The sequence below is a fragment of the Dysidea avara genome, chromosome 2 (genome assembly GCF_963678975.1).
Source record: "Dysidea avara chromosome 2, odDysAvar1.4, whole genome shotgun sequence".
In the NCBI taxonomy this organism is placed as follows: Eukaryota; Metazoa; Porifera; class Demospongiae; order Dictyoceratida; family Dysideidae; genus Dysidea; species Dysidea avara.
Window position 1 is genome coordinate 66680 of NC_089273.1, and position 24727 is coordinate 91406.

Consider the following 24727-nt stretch of genomic DNA (forward strand, 5'->3'; position numbering starts at 1 on the left):
TACTGTATTGTGATTACAGATTTTTGCAAGCAGAAAGTGTCAAACAGTGCCACTGTACTTGTTAGTGGAGCTGACAGTACATCAGAAATTATCTAGTATCTTGTCATAGCCTAGCAATTGTAGCATGTGGTGTGATAATGACCCACCTGCCCGCACACCAGCCTCGCGCCTGCTTGTACTCCACTTTTTAAATCTTCTGATGAGAAACTGAAAATCATCAAATTGTTACCTTATGAACCAGATTACTCAGTCTTGCGTGACCAGACCACCTCTTACTCTTTATCATTGGTTGGGAAAAACAATGACAAAGAGAGGTCTGGCCAAGCGCATGAAGTGAGACTAGAGACTACTACGGGTGGAGTAACAAAACATAACAGACTAACTGGAGGATTATACATCCCGTACAAACACATCATAAACACTTACTACACATGCTCACTGATAATTTCGTTTGGTATCGCCCCTGGTCACCTTGCTCCTGGATCCGATCGCGAGATGTATCAATACTTTCCGGATACTACCTACACCAGTCTCGTGATTTGCATTAGCCTTTGGTAGCCTCATTTTCTTCAGATCCTTGTCGATAGCTGATAATCACTCTATAACAGGTGTTTGTGTGTGTTGTATAGTATATTACAGTATGATGAAGTGTTGATTCTTGGTCGTGTCTCAGTGTGTCTTCGGGTAAGGGTAGAGGGTGGGGCGACTTAGCAATGCACAAACCGTCCGGACTTGTTTAAAGGATCACTGTTCCATCCAGACGATCTATGCAGAGAGGCTATTATTAAAGCTGGTAAAAGATCAGTGCAAGAATAAAGTATGATAGAATCACATTGATCAGTATCTCATTACGTTATGACAAATATTCTGATGTAGTGATTATGTCACCATAATTTTGGGAAGCTGTCAGTGCTGTAAGTGTGGTTTTGAAAACTGTAAGAAAATGTGCACAGTTCGTTAAATATGAGATGTTCTAATAGAGCAGTCAGAAATTCTAACAAGAAAAACTAATTTAGGGATCATAGGAGTGTACCTGAAGATAGCATAAGTGACTGATTATCAAATGAAGTTTACACTTTACTTTTCATAAATAGCTATCTCCAGGAAAGCAGTATTAACCTCAAATTTTCACCAGGAGGTAGCGCCTTTCTCGTAGAATATCTCACATAAGTTTGAGCAATAGTATCCGATTAGTGTCCATGTTACAAGTGGATTTCTGCATTCTGTATAATTTGAAATATCAAACACCGCTACCTATTATCGTTAATTTCCGTTGATCAGTTATCGAACATTTTGCACCTTTTCTACTCTGGTAACCTCAGTGCAACCTACACACTCTTAATTATTATATCAACGTGTTAACTGAAGTACCATGATACTGTAACTGAAGTATAGTTTTGATACAAGCATGCACATGTGAGTTACAACAGCGAATCGTTTAGTGTTAAAAGCATACAGTAAAAAGTCAGCATACTATGAACAATAACACAGTCTTATCATCCTTGTTTACAACAACTCCTTCTGTGGATACATCTTTCACTCAGGAAAATGATAAATAGTTGGCCAATTCTGCTGCCAAAGTCATACTCGAGTTGTAGTTCTTTCATGGCGATTCCTGTGTTCTTTTTCTTCATTTCTTCATCGGTAAGCTCATGGACTAGACTATTGGAATTCTCCATATAAATACCTTACGAGTATGTGGAATAATATTGTAAACTTCCGAATACATTACGTGACTTTAATGTTCAATAATAGGTCACTATACTGGTGGACATTTAATCCCCAATTTAGTCGTGATTGAAGAAGGGATTAATTGTCTACAAGTATATTGTCAGGTGTAGGCAACTCCATGAACTTGTTTCATTGCTCAACTTAAAATTCCTAAAGTTTCCTTATATATACTTGTTTGTTGTTTGTTTATTTTTTGTACAATAATTATACCAGCCCATAACACATTAAAACACAGACTTGGTTTATCTGAATGAGCACACCAACTTCAGTTACTGAAAAGTGGCAAGTGGCCAGTACAATTCATTTTTAGCTACAGGTACACCCCTGTATGTTCAACCCTTTAAACAACGTTACAAATGAAGAACCATATGAGAGGTACCTCTACAATCAATCCAGTCACTACAGAAAATACAGATGATTCCTGTTACAAACTTAGGGAAGTTATCACTTGCTGAATCAACACCTTGAGCTGTCAACAATGAAAAATGGGACACTAAGGAGGAGAGAAAGTTAGTCCATGATGGATACATTGTATGTACTGTGGTATCACAGTTGGGCTGAAGTGATGTCTAACAGTGACTGACTGATACTACCTGACTGACTTACTTACTAATACCTTCAGACAAGCATAACTCAATAACACCTATATATGACTATGGGCTTGATATTGTAAGTCATGCAGTAGAAATTTCTCTAAATAAAAGAAGCTCATATAGCTACAGTGTACCTAATGGAGGCATTTCAAGTAGTATTAAAGACACTTTTGTGTTTGATTATACTTAACTAATACTGCCAAGGTGCCATGAAGGTATTGTGAGGCTGGTTTACAGGGTTGTTTTTTGAGACTCCGTGATCCTTGATATACAGTACTGGTAAACAGTTACACTAGTTAAAATACTCTACTAGGATGATCCTTGATATACAGTACTACTGAATTGTATGATAAAAAGTCACACTAGTTAAACTGCTCTACTAGGACAGTCTGGTAGAATGTGAGAGCACGATTGCTAAATTATTTAACCAATCACTGCTTTAACTTTAGCAACCACATGATGACATAAATCAAAACACAGAAATTTAAATGTGTGCGTTCCGTTACTGACTCCATTGGAAAGATACTGTATCTATGAATATACTCATCCCTATTAGCTTATAAATTTCCTGATTCGTGTGATCATGTGATCCACAATAGATAACTATGTAAATATTACAACATGTTGTGTTATGTTGTTACAGAGGATAGTGATATGGCTGAAAAGAAGAGGAATTATGCTACTGATGTGAGTATACACTTATTATACCTGTATTGTGTATTGTGTTGTATAAATGTCAAACCTACAATGTGTGGTTGATGTATTAGTGTATAAAATAATGTTTGGACAATTACTGGTCAATTACACTAGTTATCAGGTCATATTTTGTCAGGAAATAATGTCTTTATAAGTTGAGTGTGTGTGAGATATTGGCCAAGGAGGGACACCAAACATAGAGGTATTGGCATGTAATTTTTGTTGTTTCCTTGTGGTGACCACAAAGCCATTCCTATAGGGTAAACTGTGAGGTTAACAGTTTACTATGTTGTACCAGCCTACTTGTCTCAGATGTGCCTGTATTGTAGTAGTAAAATGTACGTACTTATAACCTGTTAGCCATTATTACCTATTACTTGTGGTATTCACCTGTACATCTAGAATGAACAAGACATCACTGCATCTCTTACAATTTTGGCCTTAGTGATAAACCTCAATAATAAGGCCACTGGCTTTGTTTTATAGCTACACTAGCATTGGTACCTGCCTTACATACAGGACCATCTCCACATGTGTTAATGCTGGACACAGAGACCAAGCATTAAATTAAACACCGGCACTGCTCATGTAGGTATGTAGCATGTATGGTGATGTTACTTTTAAAGAACTTATGCCATCCCTCAAGGTAGGTAAAATCAGTGTACCCAGGGACCAAGGACCCGGGAACCTGCGGGAATCCAACTCTTTTTGGAATTTTATACACTTCACAACATTCTATACTTGTACTAGGACAAGTAGTCTTGCATGGACAATCCACTTTTTCCCTATCATGGTGTCTCCCAAGATGTTTATACCAATTACAAAGTACAAGCACCTCTGGAAACGTGTCTGAAGCTGACTGCACTTTATATAGGCCACTTGCCTGCATGAACATACGTACTAGTCTATTATGCCGCCTAGCTACTAGAGTAGTTTAGAAGCATTGTGCAAATTGTATGAAGTCTGGTTGTCGAGTTGCTGGAACTTGCTTAGTTTGGCTTAGCTAGTAATCGCTATTTACATAGAATATTTGTTTGCACGATATTTCTAAACTTTAGTAGCTAGGTGACATAATAGACTAGCATGCTCATTGTGCAGCAGGTGAATGGTTTGTGAATGCAGTCAGCTTCAGACATTCTTTCATAGGGGTAGGTAAAAACAGTGGACCCAGGGACCAAGGACCAGGGGACCCAGGGACCCAACTCTTCTTGGAATTTTATACCGTTCACAAAATTCTATATTTATACTAGGTACCTTTGCAAGTAGACTTGCATGACTAATCCACTTTTTCCCCCATCACGGTGTCTCACACAATGTCTCACGCGATGTTTAAACCAAGTAGAAATTATAAGCACCTCTGAAAAAGAGTGTCTGAAGCTGACATTTATAGGCCACTCACCTGCTGCACAATGACCACACTAGTCTATTATGTCGACTCACTACTAAAATTTAGAAACATTGTGCAAATGCACCACGATGTATGAAGTCTGGTTGAATGTCGAACTGTTGGACTGAAACTTGCTTAGCTAGTAATCGCTATTTCCCGTGAATATGTGTTTGCACAATGTTTCTAAACTTTAGTAATGAGTCGAAATAATAGATTAGTATGCTCATTATGCAGCAGGCGAGTGGCCTACAGTTTCAGACACTTTTTTCAGAGGTGCTTATAACTTCTAATTGGTTTAAACATAGTGTGAGACACCGTGATAAGGGAAAAAGTGGATTAGTCATGTAAGTCTATACTTGCAAAGGTACCTAGTATAAGTATAGAATATTGTGAAGAGTATAAATTCCAAGCAGAGTCAGGTCCTTGGGTCCCCTGGTCCTCGGTCCCTGGGTCCACTGTTTTTACCTACCCATTTCATAGGCGCTTATAATTTTTGGTGCAAACATCGTGCGAGACACTCTGATGGGGGGAAAGTGGATTGACAATGCAAGACCACTTGCAGAGGTACCTATAGGATCCGGGGACCAAGGACCAGGGGACCTGCAGGAATCCAACTTTTCTTGGAATTTTACGATACACTTCACAATATTCTATACTTGTATTGTATTAGTCCTACTGTTTTTACCTACCCCATCCTGCATACTGAAATTAATGATGTAAAACAACAAAGTTATTTGTCTGTGGTTTTGACAGGAATGTAGCTCATTTATTGAGTGAGTCTTGCCTACCAGTGCCTTCAACGTGTTGTAAAGAACAAATAAAAGCATTGGTACCTGCTGTACATGTAGGGACAACAAATGTGACATTATTAGTATTCTATATTGCTGTGTAGCATACATGTTGATAGTGCTTTGAACATAATCCTTATGTCATCCATATAGTGACATAATGAACATGCAGGGTTAGTTGAACTACATGCAAGCTAAGGCCATTACAGGTGGTGTACACATAGCACAGTTTCTGTCTCTGCATGACATTTACCTTACTGTCAACAAAAAGAAGAAATGAACTTGTGCGTAATTTAAAGGACATGACTAAAATGCGGAGCAGACTGGGAAAACATACTCATAAATGAACTGGGAAAACTTACTGCAGACGTCTGTTTACCACTCCTGAACAATATCAGATGCTGCAGTGACTGTAAATAAACCGCTGAACATTGTCTTGAAACTTGTATAAGCCGATATTAAGTAGAGCTGTACCAATAATCGGATCAGCTAAAATATCGGCCACCAATATGGCATTTTTTACCAATATCGGCATTGGTATAGAACAGTATCAGGACCGATATCGCTACTGATATTTATACAGCAATAGTTGGATTATAATATTGATTTTCTATGTTGTTCATGTGGTTGTTCAGTGGCAGTGGCTTATTTTCACCCTACAGCAAGCGCTATGTTACGACAAGCCATACAAATACATGCAATTCTAGTGTTTGTTGCTGGAAAGCTTATCAGTCTTAAACAAAGCAGTTATATATAGTACCTTTGTAATAAAAAGAAGAGTCACAGGATAACCAAGGAAACCTACTGTACCAGCCTTCACACAAACCAATAAAATGCAGAAATATCTGTTTAAGGCTTCATGGGAGTATGCATAAAAATGTTTGTGGGTGACTAATTGTCTGGATTGCACAATATAAACCCAAGCCACCATCACCACAGGCATAGAGTGAGCAATGAATATATCACATGTTGTTGAATAGTAGGTAAATGTACATTTTTGCATAGATTAACTATGACTTTTATTTATAATACAAATATCGGATTGACTATCGGTTATCGGCTTCTTTTGGTGGTATACATATCGGATATTGGTACATGCCAAAAACCCATATCGGTACAGCTCTAATATTAAGCACCGCACTTAAAACTGCTACTGAACTTCATTCCTTCTGTGCTGAATTAAAAGTGCATTCTTCATGGTGTGACTTTATAATGCTGTAAACAAGCCAAAGGTGACTTGTTGAAGAGATGCTGTTATTAATAATAGATTTGTGTTCAGGTTAATTGCTACATAGCTTTGTGGCTGCTTCTTCAAAGTCACACCACAGTTTTACATCACCAGCTGGTAAGACTGACTACAACAATAAAATGTGCTATAACTATAATTCAACCATGTCTACAGCACTGATAGTGACAATTTCACCCATGACTGCTATTACCTGAATTTATTAAACCTAGTTTTAAGCGCTGGGCTTGTTGTTGGCTCGGCCGCACTTTAAAACCATGGCTAAAAGCTTTTGTAAGAGCTTTGTTGTGTGTAATATTGTTTATGGGATGCTATGCTATGAGCTATACTGGTATTTAGGCTTGTTTGAACCAGTCCATTTACAAGTCCGTTCCACATTTTAACCATGTCCATTTGCAATTGTAGTTACTGCATGGCAAGCGAAGGATCAGAACTTGTTCTATGCTATGCACTTTCAGTATTAACGTTGTAGTGACACCTCTTGCCATACAAAACCCCATGCTGGTTTTAAACATCATCATTAATTTTATTGTAATATATGACATTTAATGATCCTTTAAGCAGATCTAGAGTGAAAAGATGTAAGCAGGATTAGTGAAATGATTGAGCAATTACACACATAGTTCGTCATTGTAAACTATGGTATCTGCATAGTGCCAGTAATATCAATTTTCAGATGCACAGTAATACCTGCTCAATCATGCAAGTTGCTTCTCTGAACAAAGTGTTGTACAGATTAAGTGTGAAAGAAGCTATTACCTACACACTGGACAAACACACAGATGGACAAATATTCTGGCAATTTGCCTACCCTACCACAAAAGTGCAATAAGAGTCCATCCCTATGATGTAAAGCAGTCTATGTGCCAGTGCTGAAAAACTGTAAACGTAAGGGTTTGTGGATAATAAATTGTATGTAACAGATACTGTAGAACAAATAGGTGCATCGAAATTTTTTATAAAGTCATGACCTAGGCAGGGATCAAACCTAGGTTGGCTATAATCAAGGGAGGTGTGTATATCACCTCAGTTGTTTGCCTGTGGTTTTGACAAGAATATTACTGTAGCTCAACTTTTCAGTGATCCTATCCTACACCAGTGCCTTCATCGCCCTATAAAGAACAAAGAAGAGCACGTATTGATTTACGGTACTGCTCTCGCGTAATATCTTACTCACTCGCACGCATGCAATTACAAGCGATTAAAAAACTCACTAAAAAGTTGGCGTGGCACCTTTTTTGATTGCGAGTCTTCATCCCTCGAATCAACAAATGAATACCCGCAATCGAAACAGGTGCCACACCCACTTTGTAGCAACTACTTTAATTGCGCGTAATTGCACTTGAATCTTGGGTGGTACCATACACTTGGGCAGTACCATACTACAACATCACTTAAGGTGCCAGATGATATGCATTTACACTAAAATTCCTTGTCAATATGTGCTTTGCATGTCATATATGAGCTAAACATTGAGTTTTATATAGGTGTGCACAAAAATGTACTGTTTAGAAGAAAAAAAGTGCTAACACATGGATTTGAACCCATCACCTCCAACACGTTCTACTACTTGAACAGTTTGTGTTGTGGTTTTCAAAGGAATGTTGCTCAAATTTCTCTAGACCTTGGCCTTATACATGCTGTAAAAAATGAACGGAATCACACATGAACTCGTAATTATAATCTTCGAGTAGCCAGATGATGAGTACTTCATTATCAGCTTTGATTATGTTGATTCTCTCTGAGTTTGGTGAGTAAGTGGCATGACGGATGGACAGAAGGTTTATCAGCTTTATATATACTTAGATTAATGAGGTTGTCGGTAATAGGGTCACCTTGCTAACAGGGCCACTTATTATGGTCCTATAGGTGGCTCTGTTAATGAGGTTTCACTGTTTTCTACTAGTTTCACTTTTGACCTTGTATACAAACATCCCACACTGGCATTGTGTCCTCCTTACTTTTATCAATTTCATTATTTTGCTGTGCATAACTTAGAATACACAATTGGTGGTATTAATCAAGTATTGTTAGTCTTTTCAAATCAGTTTACCTCATCTAATATCTCCAAACTAAATGACAACTCTCAGTGTTGCAAAATACAAGTTTAGTCACTGAACTTGAACACGTTTCACTAGCATTGTGCCAGCATTTTGTCAGAATTTCACCCACATTTCACTCATGTGGGTGAACGTTACCTTGGAGCTGAACCGTACCTTGTTGTATGTACATGTTGAGCTGAGTTATGAGAAAACGATAGAAAAGATAACTGGATTTGTCTATTAGATAAATGACATTTCAGCCACCTAGATGGTTGTAGTGATGACAGTAAGGTGTCAAGAGCAGACAGGTGCAGATTGACTCCATTACAAGTTTGAGAAATAGTCATAACAGACTGGGTGTTTATGACTTCCTCATTAGAAATGTATGATGAAAACTTTGATTGGCCATCAATAATGTGTCAGAGATCAGTACTACAAATGAGCCAAATTTCAAGAACTTGTGTAATTCCATACTTGAGCGTTATTTGAGAGTTCAGCTCAATGCATATAAAAGAGTACTATACTAAGCAGGCTCAGGAACACTGTGATAAAAATGCAGTGTATTTGATGTAGTTGTACTACTTGAAGAGGTGTACGGCTAGTTTAGACAACCATTACAAAAGTTACAATGCTTATAACATTGATAGATTAGCATGTGTGAATAAGTGGGCGATGCCTATCAAAATGGGTGTAGTTGGAGATGGTCGGATATCCAAATTTCTTGTAATAACCATTACTGTGTCAAATTTGGTCAAAATGTACACTTGTTATGCTGTGCCACTGCACTATTTCTAGTAGTGGTACGTATTACTAATGTCACAGTATTAGGCCATGTCAACTTAATTATTTCACAGGCCTGACCAGCCCATTGTTCAAAGATTTAAAAAAAACTCATCCAGGGAAAAGGAAGCTAAAATGCCACTAAAAACTGAAACTCTGAATACAACCCTTGTATTATTCCAATACAATTAACTACTATGTATTTACCTGCCATTCACCTTCTCAAAACCTAACTCAGAAACACAGTATGGCTGCAAATGAGTTGCTGCTTTGTTGAGACCAAACTTCCAGGTTTACTGAAATTGTTTTCATAAATGTGTGTGTACCTATCTGTTTATCTAACTATCTACCTATGTTTGTCCGTATGCACCCACATTAGCAAAATCATTAAATGATAAAAACAGATTTTACATAAGAAGTAAAAGCGAAATGAAGTCTGTATTAAACTTCTGCACAGGTAAACTTTGCTCTGAGGTGGTTTGCAGTCTGAAATGTGGGTGTGGCAACTCTCCTCAGACTTTGCGAATTACATTCCCTTTGGGGTTTACAGGCGGTTAACAACTAAAAACAATGGTGCAGGCCTTGTAGACTACTAGGAATAGCCTATCCCTTCTAGTCGAAAGGGGACGTATCCTTTGCGTACATGAACGAAAATGAAGAGCATGCAGCTTTCAGGCTTTATCAAGAGAATTTGTGGCAGAAAACATGATAGTCAAACTGTAAAACAGTTTAGAAGATACTTCTGTGCATAATATGTTGTTTGTTTAACAAGCGCTTCCATAGCAGTGCATAGCAACGTAATTGAAAGAATTATGAAATATGAGAGTTACGCACTGATAATAATTTATTATTGCACAACCAAGAACCCTATTGGTTAAAATTATAAGATAGTAATACATAGTTGGTTAATTCCAGATGAGTTAGAGCTACTGTAGCTACATGGTGCCTGGTTTTTAGAAGTAGCACAACATCAACTTGTTTTTGTACTCATATTGTTCTGATTTCTGATAATATTACATACTGACCTATCAACCCTATACTCTTGATATTTTAGTCTGTGAAACAAATAATCAAGTTGAAGTGTTCTTAATGTTACAATCATTTACCACAATAAAACAAATACCTGTGGTAGCTCAACAAGTCTCATGTGTCAATACCACAAATAAACTTCTTTACATAAATTGACCAGTTGTCAACATCACCAACTGACTTCAAACATTTGGTAATTCTCTACTGAAATAATGTGGAATGAAACATGTCCAAAGGAGTCCTAGAAGGTATGGTGGTATTGTAAAAAGCAAAAACAGTATGACTTAAATATCACAGTTTACTAATATGATACTGGTATATTGGCCAGTCCTATTTGTCATCATTCATTACACACTACTAACACTAATGTAACTTAGTTAGTTTACTTTATTATTGTAATCTAATAGTGCTCCTAGTTATAGCTAAAGTTCAGTCACTTTAACACTACACTATACAAACAGACACAAAAGGTATAACTTGTCTAAAATTAATTAAAATAAGCATCTATCCATTTTAATAGTGATATTGTCTTCACTTGAGAAGCTATTTTGGAATCATACTGTAAACAGTGGTGAAGAACAACTTGTATACTAACAATATGCTAAGGTTCTTACATTCTCAGTGATATACCTTGTGTACATAGTTGAATTTGGCTTAAAGTTTTTACCATAAATTGGCATAGCTTGGTTTTAAATGAAAAATGACAAAGATCTTGTTTATGTACATACCCCATTGTAAACAATCGCATGTCATTCATATACTGTACTCTTGGTTATACAGTGTAGCTACAGGAATGATACACAGATATTCAAAACTCTCCATGACAACAAGTTAATAAGATAGTATATGGTGATAGCTAACTTATCACACAGTGGCAGAGCCATCCTGTATAGCTGTACGGTAGTTATCATCCAGCAAGGAACTTTGACAATCCCGCACACTGGGATTTAAGAGGGTATCACTAAAAGGAGGAATGGGAAATGAGGAAATGGGAAACTGAGTATTTCTCTATAGTTTGTTTTCAATGTATTGGTGATATTGCTAGCAAGTGAGGGCCGTCAAAAGTCATCAGTGAGGGTGCAAGCTGGACATAAAGCCAAGTGCATAGTTGAAACTTGGTATTTGAATTCATTATTCAATGTTCCACTGTCAGTGCAACTTTGCTAGGAGTAGCTAGAGTGACAATGAACAAGACTGAATGAAAACAGCTTTCAAGTGTTCTCAGCATTGCGCAAACTCTACCTCATTCTTCCGACATGTGATCTCAGTCAATACATATTTGTTAACCTCCTGCTGTGATTATACTATAGTGTGATTACTCTACTCAGTGTCACAAGTTCTCTTGTCACTGCTACTAACACTGGTATATTGTACGTATGCTGTTGTAGCTATCAGATGATTACTCATGCATGACATTTGTATTTACCATGTGCTTAATGTAGTCTCAGATGTAGTGGTCGGTGAAGTAGTAGTAGTAGAACAATGAGTTGCCAAGGGAATCTCTTACACTGTATCATAATCACAAAATATTAATTTTATATCATGTACTATAGCTACTACAAACATTGCAAGGTGCAATACTATAAGTCACCTAGTTCACTATACAGTCATGATAGTACTGGTGAGCATATACTGGTAGTGGATTGGTGTTTTGTCATTACCATATCCTTAAATAAAACTGGATCAGCTTTCTTGGAATACATTATATGATATTTTCTTTTTGAAGGAACTGAGTACCAGTAGCTGGCTAGTGACACTCTACCCAAGCTACTATCTTGTACAAATCACCTCTACATATTATGCTGATTACACATGTGTCATATACATGTACATATAATCATATTACATTACCATGTGTATGTGTCATTAGTGGCTACTTACATTCATAGTTCTTGATAAATTATAATTTGATTAGTGCCAACCTTCAAGGAAAGATACAGTAGTTACACTAATTCCATGATAGTGTTGATGAAGACTTGATGTAGTGACAGGAGAATTTGAGCTCAGTAGGAGGTACACAAATATGATTGAGATCACTTGCCAGAAGAATGAGGCCAAGTTTGCACAATACTGAAGAGCTGCATTCAATCAGTCTTGCTCATTGTCACTCTAACTACTCCTACTCCTGTAGCAAAGTCACACTGACTGTGGGATGCTAATAATTGATTGAATACCAAGTTTTGACCATGCACTTGGTTTTGTGTCCAGATTGCACCTTCACTGATGGCTTCTGACACCATCACTTGCTAGCAACACTGCCTGGAACACAACAAATTAAAGTGTACTATAGAGAAGCGCTCTGTTTCCCATCTTCCATTTCCCATTTCGGTTTCCTAATTTTCCATTCCTCCTTTTAGTGACACTTGATTTAAGATGGTTTAGTTGATGTTAGACTTGCTTCCTAGAGTAACACATAATGTATTGTAGAACATCATTCCTTTTTTTCAATAGCATGCTTATTTTTCAAATATTGTTTTTTTATTTAAAAAAATATTTTGTGCAAGCAATGTGGGTTATGTTGAGATGATTGCATATACACTGAGCACTGTACGTTTTGACACTACGTTTGTTGAAACATTAGAATGAAGTCATTTCCCTTCAATTCAAGATAGGATTATAGCATGATTGGTTATTATTGTAGTTAAGTGAATGTTGAGTGCTAACATTTACATATTGAGTAAATTGGATGTGTGTGGAAGACCCCGTTTTGCCTATTCGGCAACATATGTGTAAAGATGGTATTCATCATTAGAGTGATAGTCCACTAGTAATGACCATAATAAATAATTTGTGTTGTGGTATTAGTGACTGTTGTTATGGTAACTAGTAGGTGTAGTGTGGATGATGTACAGTAATATCATGTCATATATTAGGATGAGAAGGACAGGCTTCACAAAGCTATAGAAAATGATGATTTGGACACAATAAAGAGAATGACGCAGTCCATAGATGTTAATGCCTGGATACGTGTTTATGTAAGTATTACTTCACGTTGTCATCACAAAATACATAATATAAGATTAATAGTATTATAATTTGATAAAATTACAACATTATAGACAATAACTAGAACTAGAAGTAGATAATGACTCAAGGTATAGTAAGAAACACTCTGCTACACTTCAGAATATTTTCCATAACAATTTTGAAATTTTCTGGTGATCATCTGAGCATCATTTCACACACTGATAATGGTATACCATATTTGGTAGTGTTGCCAAAGCTAGTAGGTATGATTTTTATTTATTGTTGGATTAAGGTTGAAGTTAAGGTTGACTCTGTCTCACTTTCAGTTTGCATTTTTACATAATGTATTTAACATCTGGGTCATTCCATGTCAAATCACCAAGGAATTGTAGGGTCACCTCTCGGATTTTGATGAAACTTAGTGTGTTTGTAGTATCTCCCGTACCAATTTTTAGCCCCATACACCACATGGTTCTGATTTATGACAACAAATATTTTGAGTATTTCATGAAAAATTGGTCCGTCTTGAGTTACAAAATGAACTGTAGCTCATCAGTGTGTTAATATTAAAAATAGAGTTTTCAGTGATTAAAGACTGTCATTGATAGTAATCTATAAAATTAGTTATGGGATATTAACTAATTAAGATTTTAAAAGGCTCCATTAAAACTTTAATCCTTAATATTTCAAAATGTGTTTCTTCAAAATCTTTGAATTTTTTAGTGAATTACAATTAGATCATGGTATATGGTTGATAAATTTTTTTTGTGATGGGGCCTAGGGATGAGTCTATTTTGTTTTTTTCCCACCTATTTTTCTTTCCAGCAATTATTATTTTCTTACCTATTTTACTCAATATTTGCTCAAATTGTCTCTATTTTGCTCAGCATCAATAAAAGTTATTTCACTCATACGTAGTAGAGCTGAGCGATACTGCCATTTTAGTATCACGATCGATACTGAAGCCACCATTCACGATACTGAATAGTTCACGACACTTGTGAATAAGTCAATCATAGCTGCTGCTACATACTGTATTGCTCAGCATTCCTGCAGGAAGTCCTTATAAGTGATAGTAAACTAGCCACTATCATTCTTGTTTACAGTAATGATTATTGTAACACATATTTTGAGGTTATGTTGTGGTGTTCACACCTCTCTGCAGGGGAAACCAGGTGGGTGGACTTTATCACTTACAAGGATTCTTAGCCTAGTACAGCATAACAAATGGATTTTTAATGACAATAATGTACAGGCATGGTATCACGATAGTTAATAACAAAATATTGCGATATCGATACTTTCAAGATATCGCGATATATCACTAAAACGGTAGTATCGCTCAGCCCTAATACGTAGTAGAGTATCTTGACCTTTAGTTGCCATTTCTATGAGCATATGTTGTCCTAATACCTGTACTATGCTTGACTGTCCTATTAGAGTATCTTGATCCTTTTCATACAAAATGTGCTAAGTTGCCATTCCTTGGTGCCCATTTTTCTAATTTTCCACCTATTTTTCCAGCATTTTGCTCTTTGCTATTTACCAACATATTTTTCCAGCTAAATCGGCACATCCCTAGTGGGGCCACCGTGGGTTCAAGAAATATAATTAAATATGTTGTGGTGTGTAGTGGAATTTTGTAGTCTATTATTGCTATATGGGAGTGTACACCTCTAATAACCACTCCTAATAAGGCCGTTCCAAGTTTGCCTTACACAATGAAGGTGTCCAAGTGTAGTGCAACCTGTATTAGTGACCACCTGTATTGAAAGACCACCGTTGTGCTGCAATTTATTTACTACATGGGTAATTCCATATCAGTTCTCCCAAGTTTTGTGTATGACTCCCTCAGAATTGGATGAAAATCAATTTCAACCCATTGCTTGTATGGCTCTCCAGAAATGTTTGATATTTGGTGTTATTATGAACGTTCAATGCATCATAAGTTGGGCATTTACAAATGAATTGTGCCACTTAAAAGCTCAAAGAATAAGCTTTCGTTTACTATATTTAACAGCTTAATTTGATTGATTGATCGATTGACAAAGTTGATAATTAGCCACGTCTCCTAATCTTTGACCTTTGATCTACCATAAAGTGCTGATTAGAATTTTGTGGATACTTGTCAGACATTCAACTATTAGAGTTGCAATAGTTTCAGCTTGGGGTCTCTATGGAATTACAAGATAGGTAGTGGTGTTTGCAGTGTGTGATGGTGTAATCATTTGATGTTTGTTTGTCTTAATATTATTGTTGATTTGATGTATATACACAAGTATAAGGAATTTTAGCTTGATTAGGGATCATAGAAAAAGTAAGGGAAAAAGAGAAGGTCGTCTACACCTGCACTTCAGTCATGGTATAGACTGAAGTAGGAATTAAAAGTTCACTAGTATATTTGCAGGTGTAGGTCACCTTCCTTGTTTCCCTATTTTTTCTATCATTCCTAATCAAACTTAGAATTCCTAATTTTTCCTTTTAAACTTGTTTTTTTTTTACTTTTTTGTAACATTACTGGTGAACCCGTGCATACTGCATCAAAGAAAAGGATGACACCAGAGTTAATGTTTTCACTAGTGCTGCCACGATATAGAAAAACTCTATATCATATATCACCAAGGTTTATGTCATGATATGAACATATGTCATGATATAGAGCTAACTGTAACATTTGCAAGACAAACATATACCGTATAGTAAAAAACTGGCAGTAAAAACTTTAACAAATTTGGCGAATAGCGTTCAATTCGCCAAAGTTTTTTTTGCCAATCATTTTAAATAATCACATGAGCACATTGAGTAACTAGAACTTCAGATGAAGGTCAGCTCGTACCACCCCACAATAAAGATCGAGCTGACTTTGAAATATGCCCCACAGTTGTAAGCACTCCAGCCACTCCCTGGGACAACATTTCCAACCGGCTTCCCGTTTGCACGTCAGCTAGTTCATCGTCTCGTGATGGATTTGGACAAATACTTTGATATACATGATAACATCTGCTACTGAAAAAGTAAATACGGTCGTTCTCGGCATCGCAGGAAATAGCGAAGCATGCCTTTGCTAGCTCGTCATTAGATCAGTAGCTACAAAAGTACTGTTGCAAAAACAATGCTATATAGCTACCTATAGCTACACTTACTACACTGTGTAACTGATGAGTTGATACCTTGTAGTTATCCTTACATACCATCGATTAAAATCTTTGGCAGTAAAAACTTTGGCGAATATTATTTCAATCGCCAGAGTTTTTTCCACCAATTTTTTCAACAGAGGGGTTTCGTCACACTTTTTTACCGCCAAAGTTTTTTACTATACGGTACATACTCTTCATTGTTTTAAATACCACAAGCAAAAGGTGCTCTAGTTTATCAGGTTTTAAATACATTTTGCTACTGCTTTACAGTTGAGACAAGTGGCTGACACTACATAGAAACCTTAAAACCTCCAGTTTACTTTGGGGTTAGCTTGTTTATCACACTAAACCATCAACACATAACTTAATTAAATGCCAAATACCATATGTTTGGCCTCCCCTACATCATTATACTAAGGGGCACAACCATTGGCAATATCATATCATATCATATCACCACTTTGTTATATCAATAGTATCAATGTATCGATATATCGATATATCATGGCAATATCATGGCAACATTAGTTTTCATTTGAACACGCGCTGCAACTATCAATTAATAACTCTAAAGTAAAGTGGTCATTGTGCTTTGCTTTCAGCTATCTTCATCCCGTTACACAATGCTACAATTGAAGAACAGTAGGAGAAGCGCCTCTGCAATCAATCCAGTCACCATGAAAAATAATTAAAATTTGTGCACCCCAATTATCATTTACTAACTCGAAAGTGAAGCGACGATTACACTTCAAGTTCATCTATTTACACAGTGTTACTAATAAAGAACACTATCAGAAGTACTTCTGTAATCAATTCAGTCACCATGGAAGAAATGGATGATTTCCATTTACACACGAAGAGAAGCCATACATCACGCTACCATGAATTGACACCTTGGGTAGTTAGCAAAAAGAAATGGGACACAAAGGAGAACAAATCCATGATACGTGCATTGTACTTACTACGGCAGGGGTGGATCTAGGATTTCAGAAGGGGGTGCCAACAGGGACATTTATAATGGCTGGTTTGCTAAGAAAAACGACAACTGGTTGAAACAACTAGCTATAGTAGTATAGTGTGTGAAGTACACTTAGCATGTGGAGCATGTTCTATCTAGGGGTTCTGGGGGCACGTCTCCCCACAGAAAAATTTTGCTACTGTAATGTAGCCTATTGAGATTAAATTTAGTAATATTTTTGACTGGAAAATGATGCCACTTTAAGTGACTCACAATGCTTGGAAAGCATCATGAGTCATCCAAGTGTAATAATGATGAAATAACACCATTATTCCCAAACAGTTGTCATACTAGCTGTCATATAAAGGGTACAACCAGTAACTAAAAATTTATTCTTTACATCTTAAAGAACAGGAAGGGGAAAGATATGAATATACATCTTAAAGAACAGGAAGGGGAAAGATATGAATATCAGCTACACATGATCAATACTCGCCATTAATTTTGTATTTGAATTACCTTAATTTAGCGGTACATTAGGTTTAGCAATTTTAGAGTTTTGGTTTTCTGCTAATTGACTACATCAATTCAGGAATTACTAAATTTGTATATGCTAAGTTCATCAATATACAGGATCGCTAATTTCATCTAGTGTATTGCTCAGATTAAGGTATAGCTAGTGTGCTGGTTCAAACTATAATGTCCAAACAGTAACAATGAAGAGAGGGCTTGAGAGGATAAATATAGACTCACTTGTGTGTAGAGTACACAAACGTAGAATTTTACAGCACCAAAATCCAAAGTCACATATACAAGTAGTTTGTGGCCACAACTAACCCTCTTATAACCTAGGCACACTGACAGCATAAATGCTGCAGTATCATTTGAGCTTACAAAGTTGAGCTTCAAGAGGTTTGGGAGTGCAAACTGTTAAACTTTATTAGCTTCAATTGATGCTAAAATATAGGGAGATTCATCAGATAAATGTAGCATGAAAATTTGGTACTGATAAAGCGAAATAAACATTTCTCAGATGCAAAACCCTTGTTAACTTTATACATGCTAAGAAGTTCAATGTTTTACTTAAGCATATCAACCCAAGCATCAAGTTTGTAGCAACAACTGAAAATACTCACTATGATATTAACCCATTAACGGCCACTGCCGCCATACAGTGCTCAAATACTCCAATAGAGCAGTCAGACCGTTTCATGTTAACAATCTGCAGACAGCATCAGGAATTTAACTGCATGATTATCAAAAACTTGTACATCTTATAGTAGCGTTAGGGCTGATGTAATTATGCTTATTATTTTGGAGGGGCATTCCAAGCACCCCCTAAATCCACCCTTGTACGGTATACCAAAAGGAATGTCTCGGGATGAGGCTATGCCGAACAGTTATAGCAGTTCTCGAGTTACGCATGCCTAAAGGTTTTAGGCAGGTAGTCAGTAGAACATTCCATAGATTTTTAATTTATTTTTATTTTGTAGCAATCTATTGGAAGCATTTGAGGGCATACTGAAAGCATTTTTGGGCTTGACTATACCTAACCAATACTGCCAAGGTACCAGGATGGTATTGTGAAGCTGGTTTTAGGGTGATTTTTTTTGGCCAGAAAGACCCAAACCTTCATGATCCCTAATTTACAATACTAACATACTACATAATTATGTGACCGGATCTGCAAAAACCTGACACAATTGCAAATTTTTCAAATTCCTGTATATTAAATATTTATAATCTACTTAGCCAAGTGTATCTACTGGCAAAGTTTCAGCTTCATGTGCCAATAGCGTTAGGAGTCACAGCCCTACAAAGTAGCAGCAACAGAAAAATCGATATGTACAGCAAGTATAGGGATAATAAATTACAGGTGCTTACAAAAATGGCTGTAACTTACTAACGAATCGAGGTGCGGAGCTACAATTTTCACCTTTGTGTTCGCCATGAACAGGGGAATCAATTACTGGGTAGGTTTTTCCTTTACTCACCCTTCTTCACTGCATACAAAGGCGGTATTCAATGCTTTATACTGTAAATTTATGCTTGCGCTATTGTGTTGGGTTTTCGCAGATCCGGTCACATATGTGATGATTTTGTATTCTACTGAATTGAGAAACTGTATAACACCCATCAACTAGGGGAGACAAACATCACAAGGGTTGTTGACACAGGAAGTCAGGACGTATATGTAGGATCATTTTGACTATTGTCAAGGCCTTGTTTACAAAGACAGCAAATGTGACCCGGTCTGCTAAAAGGGGTCTTATAGCCTTTCCAAATTGTCAGGTTTGACTAATCATAACTCCTCATGTTTTCAACCTATCACCTTAATATTACACCAAGCTATAGTGCTATGTTAGGGGTATAAGATGACCAAAGTACATGCATTTGAAAAGGCTATAAGACCCCTTTTTGCAGACCAGGTCACAAATGTTATAGGAAAATAATAAGTTAGAACAGGGTTCTATGAAATGTTGTGACACTTAAGCAAGGTCAGGGCACTACTACAGGTCATGTTCTGAATACACTAGGAATCAACCTTTAAGGTTGCCATAGATTCTATTTTGCTATATACTAATTATTATTCCAGCATAATGTATGCATGCCTATAGTATGTTCACGTTGAGCTGAATCCTGAAAAACAGCTAAAAAGTAAAAGTGGATTATTTCTCAACACAGTTAACATTTCAGCCAACCAGATGATTATTGGTAACAGCAAAGGTGTCAACAACAGACATGTATGGTTTGGCTCCATTACAAGTTTGGGAAAGGGCTGTAATGGACACTGTACTTATATGGCTTCCCCATAGGAAATGTATTGTGAAAATTTTGATTGGCTGTAAATATTATGCCAAACATTTGAACAGAAAGATTTTGAAATATTTTTAGCGGGTCAAGCAGTACTACAAATGAGCCATATTTCAAGATCATGTGTTATTGCATCCATGAGTTATTAAATGTTTTTGAGGATTCAGCTCAACATGAACATACTATACGTAGTTGTCGTCTAGAGGAAAAATCAAAGACCTTGTATTGTTAAAAGTTTAGCCTTATCTGTTGAGTAATCTTAGAGTTATGGTAGAGCAGTAATAGTGAAGCAATAAATTTGTGAAGTGATTAAAATTATATACACTTGGTGTTTAATTGATCATGACTTGTGAGTGAAATGGTCTGAGGAGTTGGAACTTGTCTCATTGTATTGTGAACAGGAGAATCTGTCTATTGAAGTGTTTTACCCATCAATGATTATGAGCTATAAAAACTTTGAACTGGGCATAGTGATGATAAATAATATTAATTTTTGTCGCAAGATGAGCATACTGTACATGTTTACTTACAGTATGACAAATGCTACATTAGAACATAGATTATAGACACACACACACACACACGGGATTGGAAACGCGCAGCTGATACTCACCTACAGCTAGGTGTTAAAGCTGTTGTAACTCTCCAACGGATGGTATAGGAGAAATACGTATTTGACTTGGGTGAATGGTGGATCATAACCACTGTATTACACAAATTACAGCCTTGTAGTAGTCTCTGTTGCTGAGTAATCAGTACCGCAAAATCCTTTGATGTTCGACACTGGATGCCGCCTTAGGCCATAATTCATAGCCCACTACGTGAAGAAGCATTTCGCATTTATTTGGGTACATGATGTACGTCTAACAACTTATAAATCCACAGGGTTTGTTTAGGTACTACAAGTAATTAGTACCACAAGTGTGTTGGTTAGAATTGTCTGCTAGCCTAAAATTTGACTTCATAGAAAGTTCTTTCATAAAGTCAACAGAATTGCTTGATAAGGCACTTGTATTACCTGACAGGCTTATTTAATACAAAATGGAATTTTCTGCAACAAGACTTACCTTGAGGATGGATTTAAAAAAAAAAATTGTGATATCACATGACATGTTTCCATTCCGTGTGTGTGTGTGTGTGTGTGTGTGTGTGTGTGTGTGTGTGTGCGTGCGTCCGTGTGTGCGTGCGTGCATGTGTGTGTGTGTGTGTGTAATCTATTATTAGAGCATCAGACCAGGTTTTTATGTGAATAGCTCAATGTCTAAATGCAGTATTTACTTGACAGCACAGAAATGGCACTTTTTATAAACTTTTGCTATTGAGTAGATTTTAGCTAGAATTTTCACAAAGGGGCAGTATGCCAGCCATAAAACTGCTGAAGTTATATAAGTGCAACCAGCATTTTTACATAATTATCCAGAGATTGTAGTGAACAGCAATTCTCACTTCCATACAGCCTGCTAAAATAACTGGCAATCATTTTGAATCATTTGGTTGTGGAATTACATGTCTACACAGGTTATTTAAATCAAGTAGAACATTGTTAACGGCCTGAATGCTCAAAGGTAAAGCAATGGCATGGAGTGCTTGGAAATGTAGCCACAAGAACAGTAGGACTAGCCCATCATAGACTATTAGTTAACTTGCGATTTGCACAGGGTGAAACTTATTGGAGCAGTTCTTTTCACTACCAAAAACAACAATGTAAACTGCAAGAGAGACACATTACATGTAAAACAATATAATTTTATAGTATTACCATCACTTTTCTTGAAATTATCTGTTAGAAGATCACTACAAGTTTGCTATTTTTGTGGCGTGATGCATTACACAACAATTTATTACATTAAGATTCACGGGATGTAAAATAGCACTTGTATGGCTTGGTGTACTGTCTCTTTAAGTAAGGTGAACAACCATGATTGTAACAACTCAGTGGTTAAGGATTGGGGTATTCAGTATGGAGATCCCTGGTTCAAACACTGTGGTAATTTTTTTTCATCAAAAAAATATTATACACATTTCATTGTCTGATTCATTAAATAATAATCCTTTGCATTGCTCCAGTTTAGGATTCAATTGAGATCATGCTGTAAAGAAATTTAATGTATGATGTCATCTAACTGCATAGGGGAAAGTGTCCTTAATTTTTCATACTGTGCCAAAGTGTGCTATATTTTCCTCTTAAGTCTGCTTTATTTTTCTTTTTATGACAATAACATACTTTTTGTGGATGTTACACAACCATAAACACGACCAATGGAAACACTGGAATGACCACCACTAACAATGCTATCAACAACATTACCATAGCAATTAATAACAAGTAATGGCTATGCACACAAATGTTTGTAATTCCACTACAGTAATCATAGTACAACTCAGTCTTAAATTGTTTACTAAACTTCCATCATGGGTGTACGTAAGTCTAGCTAATTCTTGCTAAGATTTAGTGGGCCTCTGACATTGAGGCCTTCAACTTTGTTGCATTGATGGCCTCACTCCTGAACAACAATATCTAGCCTTCCTAAGTCGTTCTCCTCGTCCTCCTGTCCCATTACTAAGTGAGTTCTGGATCTGACGAATCATAAATCATGTGATAACTCAGCATTAATAATTATTAATGGCTACAAATTAACCTTCTGCTAATCATGAGTACACTGTATGTAGGCAATACGTTTCTCACTGCCATCATGGTGTTCCTTACACAGTTACCTTCTTCTTGATTGCTACTCCGGATTCATATATTCAACCAGTTAACTCACTGCATACGCTTGTACACTACGGAAAATGCCAATAACTACATGTACAAGAGGGCACTCTCAAAGATTCAGATAGGTGTCAGCTCACTTAAATGTTTATTCTCACTCATTTTCTCCTGCCACTATTAAAATATGGAACAGCCTCCCAGCTACCGCAATTGAAGCAAGCAATTTAGATGACTTTAAGAAAAGGATTGTAGACTATGTTTGTATTAGCCCAGCTATAGACTAAAATGTATTTCGCTTTGTGCTTATGTATGTTTCTTGTGTGTACCCGTGCTTTATACTCCCTATTTAAGGTCTGCACAGTATCAATTATAAATAAATATAGCACTCGGGTCTGGTCTTGTGCCAAATATAGCACTCAACTTTACTTCGCGCTATGTTTGTCTTTCGACTACATTCTCTTGCTATATATTCCGTACTGCACTTGTCACGGTGCTTTGACTACTATATATTGATATGGTTAGAAATAATCTTACTTTGTGTCATCAGCAAATAGAAATAGCAAGGATAATATGATGGAGAATAGTAAGTCATTAATGAACAAAGCAAGCAGAAGTGGTCCAAGAATGCTTCCTTGTGAATAGCTGAAAGAACAGACACCACACTTGAATACCTGTTGTTGATGTGCACACATTGTTGTCTAGAGCTAAGACATTGCCCCTGATTCCTAGTAACCACATTTTTTTTACGTTTATAGTTTACCATGTGAGACTGAATCAAAAGCCTTCTAGACTAGCCTTTGATTGCATTTAGAGCTACAGTGGATCCTCAGTTATTCGAACAGCTTTGTTCTTATAGTTAGCCAAAAGTATTCAGATAAGTGAAATTGTTCGGATAACTGAAACCCATTGATTTATATGCAGAGCTTTGTTCAACTACTCTAATAGTCACATTTGGTGTTCATATAATCAAGGTGCTCGGATAACCGAAGTTCAGATAAGCGAGGATCCGTGCAAACACAAGCTGGTTTGTAGCCAAAACACGTTTTTCCTGTGTATTCTCAAGTGATAGCGTAAGCTGGTAAGTTATATTTGTAATTGTACACCTATTTTTAGGTAGTGACGATGTTCCAGCTGGATTTATCACCCAATAACAAAACATTGACTGTGTGTTGTTACGAGGCGTTACCTATCGAAGAGCAGGCTTGGAAACTCCACAAACAACAGGAAGGTGTCCCAGTGTGTAAAGAAACAACAGCTTTTCTTTTGTTCAGAACTTCATTTATAACTTGTTATTTGATAAAGTTGGCATATATGGTTTATTGGAATTTGTTGTAATAACTTGTTGGCGTGCGCAGGTTCTACACTGCATTGTAAAAGGTAATATTCTGGAATGCACGATAGTCGGATTTCTACCAAACTTTTGGTGGGCCATCAGTGATAAATTTGCAAACTTTTAGCACATGGGATTATAATTGTTGTAATCCAGCACAAAGTTACAAGGCCTCGAAGTTAAAATTTGTTTGCGAGCACTCGCTCTTTGTTTTATAACTCAAAAAAGAAGAAGTGCAAGGACAAATCCATACGCTAAGTTTCCACAAGTTTATTGAAGAATCTTCACAGCGAATTTGATACCTGTGCAAGTAGCCAGTATCTCAGAATAAGAAAAATGTATGGGTTAACTTTGAGGGACTATAGTTCCTTAATGAAACAAGGTGCGATCTTATACTTTGGTCTCTGAATAGTAGGAAGTTAGGTCAACCTTTGAAGCAGTAGTTTGGATTCCTTTTGTCTGTATAAGTTGTAAAAAGAACAGCATTTGTGTGGCTTCAAAACCCGCTAGCATACTTAA

The 24727-nt window shown here is 36.7% G+C and overlaps 2 protein-coding genes across 4 annotated transcripts in view; one reads left to right on the plus strand and one right to left on the minus strand.

Moving 5' to 3' along the window:
• LOC136246405 (deleted in lung and esophageal cancer protein 1-like) overlaps positions 1–554 on the minus strand; it is a 54490-nt gene extending 53936 nt beyond the window's left edge. Inside the window, exon 1 of one of the 3 annotated variants that reach the window (XM_066037790.1) lies at positions 440–554. The gene's annotated coding sequence lies outside the window, so the exon portion shown is untranslated. Of the gene's footprint in view, positions 1–426 lie in introns of all 3 variants that reach the window. The other 2 variants (XM_066037789.1, XM_066037788.1) reach the window with 2 other exon arrangements.
• On the plus strand, positions 290–24249 carry LOC136246406 (uncharacterized). The gene is made up of 4 exons (XM_066037795.1): positions 290–608; positions 2968–3011; positions 13166–13267; positions 23992–24249. Exons 2-4 carry the CDS (start codon positions 2979–2981, stop codon positions 24211–24213), a joined length of 357 nt encoding a protein of 118 aa, XP_065893867.1. The 5' UTR covers positions 290–608; positions 2968–2978; the 3' UTR covers positions 24214–24249.
• Positions 24250–24727: the final 478 nt, after the last annotated feature.